General features: G+C 45.7%; 2 protein-coding genes across 4 annotated transcripts in view; one reads left to right on the forward strand and one right to left on the reverse strand.

Annotated features, from left to right (window-relative positions):
- DUS2 (dihydrouridine synthase 2) overlaps positions 1 to 13003 on the reverse strand; it is a 31232-nt gene extending 18229 nt beyond the window's left edge. Inside the window, exons 1-7 of one of the 3 annotated variants that reach the window (XM_036441434.2) lie at positions 12859 to 12951; positions 12228 to 12365; positions 9912 to 10054; positions 7817 to 7862; positions 3301 to 3392; positions 2515 to 2558; positions 1343 to 1403 (exon numbers count right to left, since the gene is read on the reverse strand). In XM_036441434.2, the coding sequence (XP_036297327.1) occupies positions 1343 to 1403; positions 2515 to 2558; positions 3301 to 3392; positions 7817 to 7862; positions 9912 to 10037 (369 nt within the window). In that variant the 5' untranslated portion in view covers positions 10038 to 10054; positions 12228 to 12365; positions 12859 to 12951. Of the gene's footprint in view, positions 1 to 1342; positions 1404 to 2514; positions 2559 to 3300; positions 3393 to 7816; positions 7863 to 9911; positions 10055 to 11047; positions 11094 to 12227; positions 12366 to 12858 lie in introns of those variants that run through there. The other 2 variants (XM_036441433.2, XM_036441435.2) reach the window with 2 other exon arrangements.
- Positions 13004 to 13022: 19 nt separating this feature from the next.
- Positions 13023 to 14832, forward strand: DDX28 (DEAD-box helicase 28). The gene has a single exon (XM_036441437.2). It carries the CDS (start codon positions 13023 to 13025, stop codon positions 14643 to 14645), a length of 1623 nt encoding a protein of 540 aa, XP_036297330.1. The 3' UTR covers positions 14646 to 14832.
- The last annotated feature ends 803 nt before the right edge of the window (positions 14833 to 15635 follow it).

The following is a 15635-nucleotide window of genomic DNA, read 5'->3' on the forward strand; positions in this document are numbered from 1 at the left end:
CTGAAAGGTCCTGGGTTCGAATCCCGTCAGGGGCATGTACCTTGGTTGCGGGCACATCTTCAGTAGGGGGTGTGCAAGAGGCAGCTGATTGATGATTCTCTCTCATCGATGTTTCTAACTCTCTCTCTCTCTCTTCCTCTCTGTGAAAAATCAATAAAATATATTTAAAAAAAAAAAAAAAAGAGGCAGCTGGTCAACGTTTCTAGCTCTCTATCTCTCTCCCTTCCTCTCTGTAAAAAATCAATAAAATATTAAAAAATAAATAAAAAAGAATGTAGTTCTTAAAAAAAAAAAAAAAAAGTATGTCTTGCCTGGTAGTGTGGCTCAGTAGTTTGAGCACCTACCCATGAACCAGGTCACACAGTTCAATTCCAGGTCAGGGCACAAGCCTGGGTTGTGGGCTTGATCCCCCACTAGGGGGGTGCAGGAGGAAGCTAATCAATGATTTTCTTTCATCATTAATGTTTCTATCCCTCTCTCCCTCTCCATTCCTCTCTCTGAAATCAATAAAAACATATTTTAAAAAGAAAGAAAGAATATATATATATATATATATATATATGTATGTATGTATGTATGTCTTGGTGTTATTCATGAAAAGACAAAGCCCCGTTCACATTATTTTTTCTTTTAACACATATCACTTAAAACAAATGGGCATAAGTACTCTGTTTGTACATATGTGTTTATGTGTGTATGTGTATGTATATATCTAGATGTATGTGTATATAACATTTTTCCGGAATCATTTGAGGGTAAGTACATATATCATAGCCCTTGTCCCCTAACTATTTTGCTGTGTATTTTATAATAGGAATATTCTTACAAAACTGAAGAGTTAACTATATAAATTTATAATTGCTGCTGTTGTTGTTGTTAACCCTCACCCAAGGATATTTTTCCATTGATTTAGTTATTTATTTTGTAAGGGAGAGTGGCAAGACAGAGAGGAACATCGATTTGAGAGAAACACATCGATTGGTTGCCTCCCCAACTCCTGCCCCCTGATCAGGGCCAGGGCCCGGGCCGAGGAATCTGCAACCAAGCTACGTGCCCTTGACCAGAATTGAACCCGGGACCCTTTGATCCACAGACTGATGCTCTATCCACTGAGCCAAACTGGTTAAGATTATATAAATTTATATTGATACAGTATTTTTAGCTAATCTACCATGGTTCATATTCCAATTTTGCCCATCGACCTAATAATAACCCCTTGAGCATTTTCCCATCTAGTACAGGATCTAGTTCAGAGTCAGGTACTGTACTTAGTTGTCATGTCTCATTAGCCCTCTTTAATCTGCACCCTATATTTGGGAAGAATATAAAGAACTCAGCTTACCTTGGTGGAATATTCTTTTGGACAGCCCATATTAATGTCGATACCAGCCACATCGTTTTCTCTGGAAAAACATGAAGTAGAAAAGGTAGTAAATATTCAACCTAAGGAAAGAAGGTAGTCAAAGGCATGGGTCTGTGCTCATGAATCCCTTACCATGTCCCTGGCCCTGGAACACACCAACCCTCAGTGTCAGAAGCTGAAAAATCTTATCTCTAAAATGTGCGACAGCCTCCCTGAAGCAGAGCTCAAAAGGCATGGCATAATGCAGTCACACTTGTACAAAGAGCTGGTTGTAGAGGACTCTGCTACTTCGGAGTTCTATCAGATAACAATACTGAGTGACCGTCGCACAGAGTCCCAGTTCTCACTGGGGTAATGAAAGCCATGTGTCCATGCACAAAAGTGACAGGAGTATGAGAGCCCTTGCCCAGAGCACTGATCCTGGTGGAAGTTACAGGACTGCCTTTGTTGGCTGGGTCACGCAATTGGCTCACTCCAAACAGTTCTCAGATGTAGAAAGGACCCTTACCTCATCTTCTGGTATGTACACAGTTAACAGGCTGGGATTCGGCAGCAATTATTGTGTGAGTTCCTTCTCACCCTCACTGTCATTAATAACAATAACTAATACTAGACACTCACAATGTGCTACGCACCGCAAAGCTTTGTGTGCATGATCTCATTTTCCCACTTTGAATGTCAGAGGTAGGTAATACTATTGGTCTCCTTTTGCAGATGAGGAAACTAAGTTCCCAGCAAGGTTACCTAAGGTCATGCAGTTAGCAAGTAGCAAAGCCAGAATTCCAAGTCAGGCCCATCTAACTCATTAGCTAAGAGTCTCCTGCCTTTGTTAATTTAGAAAGCAATAAGTCTAACCTACACTTCACGAGATTTAAAACCTCAGGGCTCATCGTCATAAGAGTCCTTGGAGAGGGAGCCTCGTGAACAAAAACTGAAGAACAGGTACCCACTCAGAGGTTATTTGGGATCTGGGCACAGTTGGTACACATAAATCCAGGAGCAGCCCTCAGATACCACAAACAGAGAAAGAATCTAGACAGGACACAGAAGGTAGTGAACTAGCAGGTAGAAGGGTAGTCACCTCCTACATCACCAGGAATAGTGAGGCCTCACAGGAGAGCAAAGATAGTTCCAAAGAGGGAAGAACTTACACAAGTCTGGCCACAGCAAGGGCTTGCTCTGCATCTGAAGTCCCCTGGGAACACAAATGGCTGTATCAACCACCACCATGACACGGGCACACAAGCACAGGCAAACACATCCATGCACACACATAGCAACAAGTACAGTCCAGCCAGTGTCTCTTAAACAACCAGTCCACTACACTAGCTCACTGTCAAAGGCCAAACGGGGACCTAGATGGCCTAGCAAATGTCATCAGTGCTTTGATTACTTTCAAATGTACAAAATAGTTGCAAAAAATATATATAGTGAACAATCATATACTCATCGCTTAGATTCTATAAATAATATTTTGTATATTTGCTTTTTCATATGTTTACTCATTGTTGTCAATTTTTTAAAAATGCAACTCAGGAGCTATTCTAAAAAAAATCACCAAGAAACGCAAAGTGAGAGAAGAGAGCTACAGAGTCATCACAACTAAACTACTCGTAAATCTAATTTCTTTCTATGGGAAATATATATAGACTACACAAAAACAAAACTAATGGTAGGGATTAAAAATATGTAAGTTATGCCAAACAAGTAATTCCTATAATTACGGACATTAAATTTTGAGACTGGAGACATAAAACAGACTGCTATAGCTTGATTTCCATAAACTACCTCCAACAGCGTATCATTCATGAGCAGATCTTTGAAAAATGTCTTCGGGAAGCCACCACTGTGCACTGAAGCCCAGGCATCTAACACTGGCCCGGCTCAGGGCATGAGATGGCAAATTTGGGAGAGAGGTGGGGTCTGGGCTCTCGTACCATCTGGAAGACGACCTTGCTCCGTTCTCTTTGGCAGGTGCGGAATACCACTCGGTCATCGGGGGCCACAAAGTCCACGGTGCTGAGCACTTCTGCAAGAAAACACAAACACACAGGCCCACCCACTGAGGCAGCAAGTTCAACCTCGCCTAATCTCTGCAAGAAAGCACAGCAAAAGTCTCAGCTTAAAGGGAAAAAGGGGAGCTAGAAGTACAACATTCTTAAAAGAAATCAGTATGCTCTTGGGAGGCTTCTGAGGGGCTAATGATGTTCTATTTTCTGACCTGGGTGATGGCTAGTTAGATGGTTGTTTGTTTTACAGTTATTTTTTTTAAAATATATTTTATTGATTTTACAGAGAGGAATTGAGAGGGACAGAGAGTTATAAACATCGATGAGAGAGAATCATTGATCAGCTGCCTCCTGCACACCCCCCACTGGGGATGTGCCTGCAACCAAGGTACATGCCCTTGCCCGGAATCGAACCTGGGACCTTTCAGTCTGCAGGCCAACACTCTATCCACTGAGCCAAACTGGTCCTGGCCGTTTTACAGTTATTTTTTAAATTGCATGCCTGTGTTTTCTGAACTTTCTCTGTCTGGTTGTTAACATTTTGCAATTTTAAAACACTGAAAAAATAATGTGGATATAGAGCACCTTGTCAGAGCTTCCGATTTTAACCCAAATTTCTCAGAAAATGTCACTCTGAAGTTCAGCAAAGTTGCTGTTTCTTAGTTCCTTATCAGGTGCCAGATACTGTGAGTGGAGATTTAGTGTATTATAGTCAATCCCTATTTTTTTTGCAGTTGTGTATTTGCAAATACACCTGTTCGCTAAGATTTACTTGTAATCCCAAAATCAATACTCATGGCTTTTTCGTTGTCGTTCTCAGACATTCATAGACCTACAGAAAATTTCAGTCACCCGATGTACATGGTCTCAGCTGAGGTCAAACAAGGCCACTCTGCCTTTTTTTTTTAACTGTTGTTGTTTGTTTTAAATATGTTTTTATTGACGTTAGAGAGAGTAAGAGAAAGGGATAGAGAGATGGAAACATCAATTGGCTGCCTCCTGCATGCTTCCGACTGGGGATCGAGCCCGCAACCCAGGCATGTGCCCTGACTGGGAATCAAACTGTTGACCTCTTGGTTCACGGGTTGACATTCAACCACTGAACCACCCCAGCTGGGCCACTATGCTTTCTTGTTTCAGCTCTATTATCTTAAACAAGTGTCTTTATGGTGGTATATTTAATGCCACATTTTTGCTGGCAATCTCATTGTTTTAAATGGCCCCAAGCATAGAGAAAGGCTGTGATGCGCCTTGCAGAGAAAACACATGTCAGAGAAGCTTTGTTCAAACACGGAATTATAGTGCTGTTGGCTGTGAGTTCATTGTTAATGGGTCAACAGAATATATTCAATTACGTGTTTTTAAACAGAAGCACACATACTAGAAAAACAAGATTATGTGCTGATCTGTTAATGAAAATGTGTCCCCAGAGGTCTGCAGGAACCTAAACCCATACAGATAAACCTCGGAGATATTAGAGGTTCATTTCCAGACCACCACGAAAAGTAAATATCTCAATAAGACAAGCCACAAATTTTTTGGTTTCCCAGTGCGTAAGAAAATTATGTTTAAAATATAGTCTATTGAGTATACAGTAGCATTATATCTAAAAAAAATGTAGATCCCACCCTGGCCAGTTTGGCTCGGTGGATAGAGCATCAGCCTGAGGACTAAAGGGTCCCGGGTTTGATTCCGATCAAGGACACATGCCTGGGTTGTAGGCTTGATCCCTGATGGGGGGAGTGCTGAAGGCAGCCAATCAATGATTCTCATTATTGATGTTTCTGTCACTCTCTCACTCTTCCTTCCTCTCTGAAATCAATAAAAATATATTTTAAAAATAAAATGTAGATACCTTAATTTTAAAATACTTTTAAAATATATTTTATTGAATTTTTACAGAGAGGAAGGGAGAAGGATAGAGAGCTAGAAACATAGATGAGAGAGAAACATCAATCAGCTGCCTCCTGCACACTCCCCACTGGGGATGTGTCCACAACCAAGATACATGCCCTTGACTGGAATCGAACCTGGGACCCTTCAGTCCGCAGGCCAACGCTCCATCCACTGAGCCAAACTGGTCTCGGCTTAATTTAAAAATATTTTGTTGCATTCTAACTGGTTTGGCTCAGTGAATAGAGGGTCAGCCTGAGCTGAAAAGTTCAATTCTGGTCAAGGGTACATGCCCGGGTTTCGGGCTTGATCCCCAATAGGGGGCGTGCAAGAGGTGGCCAATCAATGATTCTCTCTAATCATTCATGTTTCTCTCTCTTCCTCTCCCTTTCTCTCTGAGATCAATAAAAATATATTATAAATAAATAAATAAATAAATAAATAAATAAAATCAATAAATAACATTTAAAAAAATATATTTTGTTGCTAAGAAAACACTAACCATCATCAGAAGTTGTTGGAAAAATGGCACCAATAGACTTACTGAATGCAGGGTTGCCACAAACCTTCATTTGTAAAAAAACAGTGTCTGTAAAGTACAATAAAATGAGATATGCCTATATTTCCCCTAGGAGCAATCGTACGGTATTCACAAACTTGCTGATTACAGCAACTTCACAGAACATAACAAATGCAAATAATACTCTCATAAGATCTTCATAACAAAGCTCTCCAACAGGTGTTACCATAACTAGCTTTCTTTTTTTCTTTCTCGTAATTAGCTTTCAAAGATAACTAACAGCACATGGAAGAGATCCAATGTGGCAGATGGGAGAATATGCCTACCTCATGCATTTATTTTGAGAAATAAGTGAGATCTTTAATGCAAACAATACACTTCCATAAATAGAAGCTATTATTATCATCCCAGCACTGAACAGATTAGGAGATTAAAAAGGTGGGGTAAAGGCAGTGACTTGTTGGGAGAGGTAATCAATACAATCTCCAGCAGAAAAAGAAAAAAAGAAAAAAAAAAAATCTCCAGCAGCAGAGACAGCTCATCACTGACAGTAAGAAGTCTGAGAGAAGAACCGAAAAAACTTAGTGTGGGCCCTGAACGGGTGGCTCAGTTGGTTGGAGGGTCATCCCACACACCAAAAGGATCGCAGGTTCGATTCCCTGCCAGGGTACATACCTAAGTTGCAGGTTCGATCCCTGTTCAGGGTGCGTATGGGAGGCAACCAATCAATGTTTTCTCAAATAAGTGTTTCAAAAAAAATATCCTCCAGTGAAGATTAAAAAGATATTTTAACAACAACAACAACAAAAACTTAGTGTGTACTAGTATATACTAGAGTTCTATTTATTTATAACAGCAAAATACTGACATCCCTGCTAAAGCACTGTGAAAATCAATTCTGACATAGTCGTCTGTAAGTACTGACATGGGAAAATATCCTAGGAGAAAAGTAAGTGGCAAAACAAGTAGCATGATACCGAGGGAGCGAGAAAGGAGATATACAAACACGTTATATTTTCTTTTTTCTTTTTTTTTTAAATATATATTTTATTGATTTTTTACAGAGAGGAAGGGAGAGAGATAGAGAGCTAGAAACGTCGATGAAAGAGAAACATCATCGACCAGCTGCCTCCTGCACACCCCCCACTGGGGATGCGCCCGCAACCAATGTACATGCCCTTGACCGGAATCGAACCTGGGACCTTTCAGTCCACAGACCGACGCTCTACCACTGAGCTAAACCGGCTTCGGCCAAACATGTTATATTTTCATATTCATGTTTTACTAAATGTGTATTAAAAAGTATACATTTCTTCTCTTTGTGATCACCTTTACAAGTATGAGATTATGGAAGATTTTCATTTTCTAGATCTGTAACACTGAATTTTTCACAGCTCAAGGAAAATATAAATCTAAAACAATTAAAGACAAAATTGAGTCACAGCTTCTAGAGAACTTATTATATATTAAAATCTGACGAATGTGTATCCATTTCAAAAACCTCAAACAATACCACAACTCTAATCAAAGCAGAATTAGTCTCATCAATAAAATATAAGCAAAACCACAATTCAGCACAACCACTTTCATTTGCAAAGTACTTACATGTACCTCAGCTTATTTGATCCTCACACTCCAATCCCTTTTTAAGAAAAACAGGAATTATGATTTTCATTTTACAGCTAAAGACACTGAGGCAGGGAGGTCATGTGAGTAGGCTGAGGTCATGTGACTTGCCCAAGGTCACACAACTAGCAAGTAGCATGTCCATCTCAACTCCAAGACTTCTAGGGTCTTTCCTGTGCTGGCAATTTCAATGCCAACAAGCCTATGGGTGGAAGGCATTCTTATCTGGCTCTTCGCAGGGTCTCTGGAGAGCAGTGACTGCTCTCAAAGAAACACATGATCCACAAAATTTCACAGCCAGGCAAGAAGCCTAGAAGGACCCTGTCACCACAAACAAGGGGAGTAATAGCGTGGCTTGGTTCTGACAGGGCACACACACAATCCTGGGCCCAGAGCGGCACTCACCATTGACAACTCTCTTGCACTGGAGCATCTTGAGGTCGATTAGCTCCTATGGAGGAATCAGAGGGAACTTGTCAGTTTCCTCCAACAGGCCCCGGGCACTGGGGGAGGGCTTTCACTGACACACATCTTGGAGGTGACTTGGCCTGTCACTAGCAAATCATGGCTTTTGGGACATATGGTCTGACCTCCCACCCAAGCCAGGCAAGCAGGGGCCTGAATGAGCTTCCCTCCATCAGCTGCTCTTCCCAAGGACCTTGGAGATATTTGGGGCCTAGGAAAGGAGCCAGAGAGAATACAACAGCTCAGGAATGTGGACACCTGGGCCTCTTACGAACGCTGCCTTCTGGCCCAGCAAGTGTTGCTCAGTGGTTAAAGGTCGGTCTATGAACCCAGAGGTCTCAGTTTGATTCTGGGTCAGGGCACACACCCGGGTTTCAGGCTCCATGCCCAGTGGGGGGCATGCAGGAGGTAGCTGATCAACGATTCTCTCTGATCATTCATGTTTCTAGCTCTCTCTCCCTCTCCTTTCTTCTCTGAAATCAATAAAAATGTTTTTTTTTAAAAGAACATTGCCTTCTCCCTTGATCTTACTGATTAAAAGGTATAGGTCCAACAGGTAAGTGTCCCCTCACAGTCTGAGCCACTGAAGGCTCCCTGTTCTTATAAAAAGGAATAGAAACATGACATCTGAGGAACTACTGGAAAACTATCAATAGGGCAGACCTTGCTGGGGGATCAGATGACTGGTCCCTAGACTTTTGCTGAGCTGCTTCATCCTTTCTTCACCTCTTTCTGCTGAGGGCTTTTCAGGGCTTTCGAGGAGGTTCCTGCATGCCTGGAATTAGGTACACCCTAAGTCCCATACCCAGTCCTGTGAGGTGGATGGGGTGGTTTGACTATCTAATCACACAGATAGGCCACCTCATGTGAACCCAGTTAAAATCATCCAGGCAGCCCTAACTGGTTTGGCTCAGTGGATGGAGCATCGGCCTGCAGACTGAAAGGTCCCAGGTTCGATTCCGGTCAAGGGCATGTACCTTGATTGCAGGCACATTCACAGTAGGAGGAGTGCAGGAGGCAGCTGATCGATGTTTCTCTATCATCGATGTTTCTATCTCTCTATCCCTCTCCCTTCCTCTCTGTAAAAAATAAATAAATTAAATATATATTTTAAAAAAAAAAAAGATCATCCAGGCAGCTAATACAGTACAATAATCCTGGCCTGCAGAGCAGCTCTGAATCCACACCAGGGCACCAGGCATCACATTGTGTCATGCCCAGTACTTAGGGCCCAGCCGGTCGCACACAAAACAGGGATCTGTCTCCTGCCTCTGCTCTGCACAGAGGCTGGGGCTGGGTGGAGGGCTCAGGTCTCCTCCAGCAGAAGCCCCTTTGTTCATAAGCCACATTGTCTCTTCCAGAGCATGAGCACATCAAACACGCCAAAGAGGTCACCTATTTCCTGCGCAGCCCTGCTCCCACCGCCCAGCTTCCATGATTCATTTCACCGGGGCCATAAACACAGAGCCGCTCCTCTAGAACAGGCCCTGGCGACGCTGGCCTAGATCATTCTGATACGTACCCGGTTGAAAACCACTGCTCATACTTATTCATAATCCAGTATCCTGTCATTCTATTTTTCCTAGCAGATGCTTTCTAAACCTGGGTGTGAAGTCCTAATATTCTCTGGAGCTGTCAGCAATTAGCTGGTCCACTAGCTACCACCACCAGAAAATCCTACGGCTGCTCAAACCAGTCTCATCCAGCTTTCCTGGCCTGAATCTGGGCCACTTCCTCCTCTTCTTAACGAGGAATTCATTCATTCACGCACTGAATGTATAATAGATCCTACAGGGGCCCCGGCAGTGACCTGACATGATGCTCATCCATCCATCTGGCCCTCCATGCTACCCAGGCTGCTGGCCCTAAGCAGGGTTCGTAGAATTTATAAATATCGAGCGTCTTTGTCCTCTGTTGCCTTCACTGAGCACCTGTGAAGTCAATGCCCACTCTGCCAACCCCCTGCCCCCATCCTGACCACTCCCACCCATAGGTGGGGAGGAAAAGCTCTCTGGGAAAATCAGTGGTCCCTTACCTCACAGTACACAATGTCTGCTCCATAGTCCAGGGCCAGCAGCCGCATCGGTAGAGTCCCCACTCGAACCATAGGCGCCAAGATGAGTTTGTTGTGGTAGCACAGCGAGAGGCTGTTCACCATCATTCCTCTTCTGCTCCAGCCTGAAGGAAGGGAACACAAGGGTCAGAAACTCAAATGGAGTAAATCTCTTCTATTATCCCGGGCTGCCTTTCCTCTTCCTTCCAATCAACACGTGCCACCTTGTTTTCCTTCCCTCTGATCATAAAAGAACCCATGCTCATTCATTCATCCAATAGTTATCAAGTGCCTAGTCTGTGCCAGTCACTATCCTAGTCTTTGGAGATGCATTTGCAGTGTTTCCCAAAGTGTGGTCCGCATACCCCCAGGGGTACGGGAGGAGTTTGGTGGGGGTACGTGTTGCACCAGAGTTCGGTGGGGATATGCACTGCACCGTGCTTAGCTGCGCCTAATTCTACGTTCTCATGAGTACGAGAGGTACTCAGCGTAATGAAAATTATAGAAGGGGTACACATATGTCAAAAGTTTGGGAAACACTGCATTAGAGAATAAGACAGACAAAAATTCCTGCTCTGGTAAAGCTTTTAATTTAGTTAGGGAACACAGGCAAAAAAAAACAAGCCAAAAAAACAAGCATAACAAATAAGTAAATTAAAATATGATGGAAATTTGGTATAGTGGGCCCTCTGTGCCATGGGTTTCACATCCATGGATTCAACCAATCACAGATCGAAAACGAGCAGAAAAACCCTAGCCAGTGTGGTTCAGTTGGTTGGGCGTTGCCCTGATCACCAAAGGTTACAGGTTCAATTCAGGGTCAGAGCACATGCCCAGGTTATAGGCTTGATCCCCATGTAGGAGGCAACCAATCAATGATTCTCTCTCATCATTGATGTTTCTATCTCTCTCCCTCCCCCTTCTTCTCTGAAATAAAAAATATACATTTTTTAAATATATATACAAATTTAGAGTTAGAATTAAATATTTAGAGATTATCCTATTTCCCACTCAAAGCATATGTTAATGAGAAAAAACTAAAATGATCCTTCATATTTGTAAGAGAAAGAGGCGATATAGCATACAGTTAATATTCTGAACTCTGGAATCAGACAGACCTGCATGGGAATCTGCCCCCAGACATCGAGGCTAGCTTCTCCTCCGGAATATGAGGCTCCAACAGAATCTATGTTGGGGGGGGAGGGAGATGCTGTAAAGAGCACATTCTACCTGGCTGATCTGGCTCAGTGGTTAGAGCATTGGCCCATGGACCAAAGGGTCTGGGGTTTGATTTCCAGTCAAGAGCATGTACCTGGATTGCAGTCTCCATCCCCAGCCTGGGGTTGAGGTGTGTGTGGAAGGCAACCGATCAATGTGTCTCTCTCACATCGATGTGCCTGCTACAGATTGTAGGGGTGGTCCAGGGCCAGAACAAGAGTTTGCAATGGCTAATGAGCCTATCTGAAGTGAGAATACATGTGGTAAACCTCAGCCTCTCTCCAATCCTCATCCTCTAGGCAGGGTTTTTCAACAGCAAACTTGTCGTTTTAGGCCAGATAATCCTTTTTTATGGGGGCTGTCCTATGCATTGCACAATGTTTAGCAGCGTCCCTGGCCTCTACCCACTAGATAGATGCCAGGAGCACCTCCCCCAGTGTGACAACTAAAAATGTCTCCTGACAGTGTCAAAAAAGAGTAGGGGGGATGACAAAAGTAAAATTAGTGGAAGTAAAATGAATGACTGTTCACTGTCACTCCTCAAGGCTCTCTCCTCCACTAGTTTAACAGGTAACTCTCCAGAAACTCTACTCATGTACCAAAATGATCTTTTTAATGGTATTTTATGAAACTAAAACACTTTCTCCAGATGTTAAGAACCTTCCAGGTGGCCTGGTGGGCATGGCTCAGTGGTTGACGTTGGACCTATGAACCAGGAGATCAAGGTTCAATTTCCAGGCAGGGCACATGCTCACCTTGCAGGGCTTGATCCCCAGTGAGGGGTGTGCAGGAGGCAGTCGATCTATAATTCTCTCTCATCATTGATGTTTTTCTCTCTCTCTCCTTCTCCCTTCCTCGCTGAAATCAATAAAAATATTTTTTTTAAAAGAATCTCTCAGGTGATTAGTACACATTTACCTTATCTCCCACCCCAGGCACTGGGGACTACAGAACAGATAACACCCATTTTCCAGCTCTATTAAGGAAGTATGGCGAGTATAAGGTATTTTTGCAACCTGAACATCTGAGCTTAAGTAAAATATTCTGCCCGACCAGAGCTATGTGAGACAAGCCACATACCTGATCACTCCGTAGGGGTAGCAGGATCCTCCTCACTACTATTCAAGTAATCTACGTATCTGACTGGGAAGCCAGGGGAGGTCAGCTAACTGCAAAAGTTGGGTGGTGATGACAAGTGGAGTGGAGTGTAAACCTCAGCTGAAAAGAGAAAACATGCGAAGCAATGAGCCCGCTGACATAAAGCCTGAAGACCTTCACTGCGACAATAAGCTGAAGGCTCTCAGCTTGCCCTCTGGGAATCTCCGTTCGGGGTGCAGTTCGGGTGAGGTTTAGCCTCGATCTGCAACTGGCCCTTGTCTCGGCTCCCAGGCCTGGCCATTCATTCAGACTCTCAGCAAACACTGGTTGCCAGACCTCGAGCGGAGACCACAGCCGGAAAAACATCGCCACACCTTCCAGTTTACCGGGGGAACCAGCACTGGACAAGCCAACAACCCGGCGGTGAGAGCAACCGAGGAGAATGGCAGGGATTGGACACCCAGTCACGAGAAGCCCTCCGCCCTCCTGGTCCCTCAGGCCACGGCCCGGACGCCGCGTATCGTCGGACCTCCCAGTCCTGCCTCCATGGCGCACCCTTCCCCAAGGCTGGCCCGGTTCTGGACGTCGCCAACCCCTGTTCTGAACTACAGACCTCGCTGCTGCTGCTGAACTCTATGGATGCTCCCTCCTTCCCTCAGGGTTCTCCAATTCCGCGTGCCTTCCTGAGCCTCGCCGGCCACCGTCTGTGGGGCGCGGCGCGCCCGTGACGTCACTGCCGTGCGCCTCCCCAGCGCCATACACTCACATACAAAAAAAATGGCTCTAGCGCGGCCGCCACGGCTCTCGCTGCTCGCGGCTCAGTGGTTTCTGACGCCCCGTCGGAAGCTGACGGCGGCTAGCGGTCCCGACGAGCCCCTGCCCGTGGTGCGCATCCCGCGGGCTCTCCAGCGGCTGCAGGAGCAGCGGAAGGACTCGCGGCGGAGCTCCACGCGGCCGGCGCTGGTGCGCCCCGGCCGGCTGCTGATCTCGGCGCGGCGGCCGGAGTTTAACCAGCCGGCGCGCCTCACGCTGGGTCGTTGGGAGACGGCGCCCCTCGCCTCGCGGGGCTGGAAGCACCGGCGCTCCCGCTCGGATCACTTCTCCATCGAGCGCGCGCAACACGAGACGCCAGCCTTGCGGAACCGCTTCTTGTGCGAGGACAGCTTCGCGGACCTAGGTCTGCTGCCGCGGGTGCTGCGGGCGCTGCAGGAGGTGGCCCCCGAAGTCGTTCGGCCCACCGCGGTGCAGTCGAGCGCCATCCCCCCGATACTGAGAGGCCGCCACATCCTCTGCGCAGCGGAAACAGGCAGTGGCAAGACTCTCAGTTATCTGCTGCCTCTCTTTCAACAGCTCTTGGGCCGACCACGCCTGGACTCCGGCAGTGTCCCTGCTCCCGGAGGTCTGGTCCTGGTGCCTTCGCGAGAATTAGCCCAGCAGGTGCAGGCTGTGGCCCTGCCCCTAGGCAAGTCCTTGGGACTCCAGGTGCAGGAGTTAGAGGGAGGCCGTGGCATGAGCAGGGTCACGAAGCAACTGTCCAGGCAGCCTCCGGCTGATATGCTAGTAGCCACTCCGGGGGCTTTGTGGAAGGCTCTGAAACGTCAACTGATCAACCTAGAGCGGCTGTCCTTCTTGGTATTGGATGAGGCAGATACCCTATTGGATGAAAGTTTCCTGGAACTCGTGGAGTACATCTTGGGGAGGAGCAATATAGCAGAAGGCTCAGATGACTTAAAAGACCCCTTCAATCCCAAAGCTCAGTTGGTGCTGGTAGGGGCTACATTTCCCAAGAGTGCAGGTCAGCTGCTGAGTAAAATCTCTGACTCAGACTCTCTAACCACCATCACCAGCCCCAAGCTCCATTGCATCATGCCTCATGTCAAACAGACGTTTATGAGACTGAAGGGAGCAGAGAAGGTCCCTGAGCTGGTGCAGATCCTCAAGAAGCACGACAAAGCAGATAAGACGGGCTCCTCGGGAACTGTGTTGGTGTTCTGTAACAGCTCCAGCACTGTGAACTGGCTGGGATACATTCTGGATGACCACAAAATCCAGCACCTAAGGCTGCAGGGACAAATGCCGGCCGCCATGAGGACAGGTATCTTCAGGAGCTTCCAGAAGGGCTTCCGAGACATACTTCTCTGCACAGACATAGCCTCACGGGGCCTGGACAGTACCCAGGTGGAGCTGGTTGTCAATTACGATTTCCCCCCCACCCTGCAAGACTACATCCACAGAGCGGGAAGGGTGGGCCGAGTAGGGAGTGAGGTGCCAGGCACCGTCATCAGCTTTGTTACCCACCCCTGGGATGTGAGCCTCGTTCAGAAGATTGAGCTGGCAGCTCGCCGGAAGAGAAGTCTTCCAGGACTAGGGTCCCTACTTGACATGAATGCAGAGTCCTAGCAGGGATCTTTGCCTCTGTGGGCGCAAGTAAGCAAACTTCTCAGCAGGACACGCCCAGCTGCCCAGTCATCTCCCTGAAGGTCCCGGGAGTTACTGGCCAGCGTTGGAAAGTGAGCTACTGGGCATGGCTCACAGTGGTTTTTCACATGAGTCTTGAAAAATACAGGAGAGTTTGGTTCTGCATTGTTTCTTGATTTCTAACAGAAAATGATGTTTTGCCCCGGCCGGCATGGCTCAGCCATGCTCTGCCTTCTTTCCCATCTCCTGGTCACGGAAGATGAGATAGGATTAAACTATTTCACCAAACTGGCAAAATGAGCATATCATATAGCATCTTCTCACTTACCTCCTTGGTTCCAGGCTCTGCAACATTATATAAACTTTGCCTGAAGTGTAATGAGTAGTTAAGCAAATAACACTCCACAAAACAACTTAAAAATGGGTTTAATTTCCAATCAAGAGCAGGTACCTCGGTTGCAGGTTTGCTCCTCCCACTCCTGATCAGGGTATGTGTGGGAGGCAGCCACATTGAGGCAACCATACCAATGTTTACCCTCTTCCCTCCCCTCCCTTTCAGTCTCTTAAAAAAAATATCAATGGGAAAAATATCAGGTGAGAATTAAAAAAAAACAACACACAAAACTGCCCAGTTCAGCTGGTGTGGCTCAATGGTTGAGCATTGAACTATGAATCAGGAGGAGGTCATGGTTCAATTCCCAGTTAAGGCACATGCCTGGGTTGTGGGCTCGATTCCCAGTGGGGTGCATGCAGGAGGCAGCCAGTCAATGATTCTCATTGATGTTTCTATTTCTCCCTCTCTGAAGTCAATAAAATCTTTAAAAAAAAAAGAGAGAGAGAGGGAGAGAAAGAAAAAAACAACTGCCAGGAAGCTTGTTCAAAGTGCAGATGTCTGAGCCCCACTCCAGATCTGCATGCTTTCTGAGAGTTGTCCCAAGAGTTCACTTACAGGTATTTTCAAATTGTTTTGTG

The sequence above is a fragment of the Pipistrellus kuhlii genome, unplaced genomic scaffold, assembly GCF_014108245.1.
Source record: "Pipistrellus kuhlii isolate mPipKuh1 unplaced genomic scaffold, mPipKuh1.p scaffold_m20_p_17, whole genome shotgun sequence".
NCBI lineage: Eukaryota > Metazoa > Chordata > Mammalia > Chiroptera > Vespertilionidae > Pipistrellus > Pipistrellus kuhlii.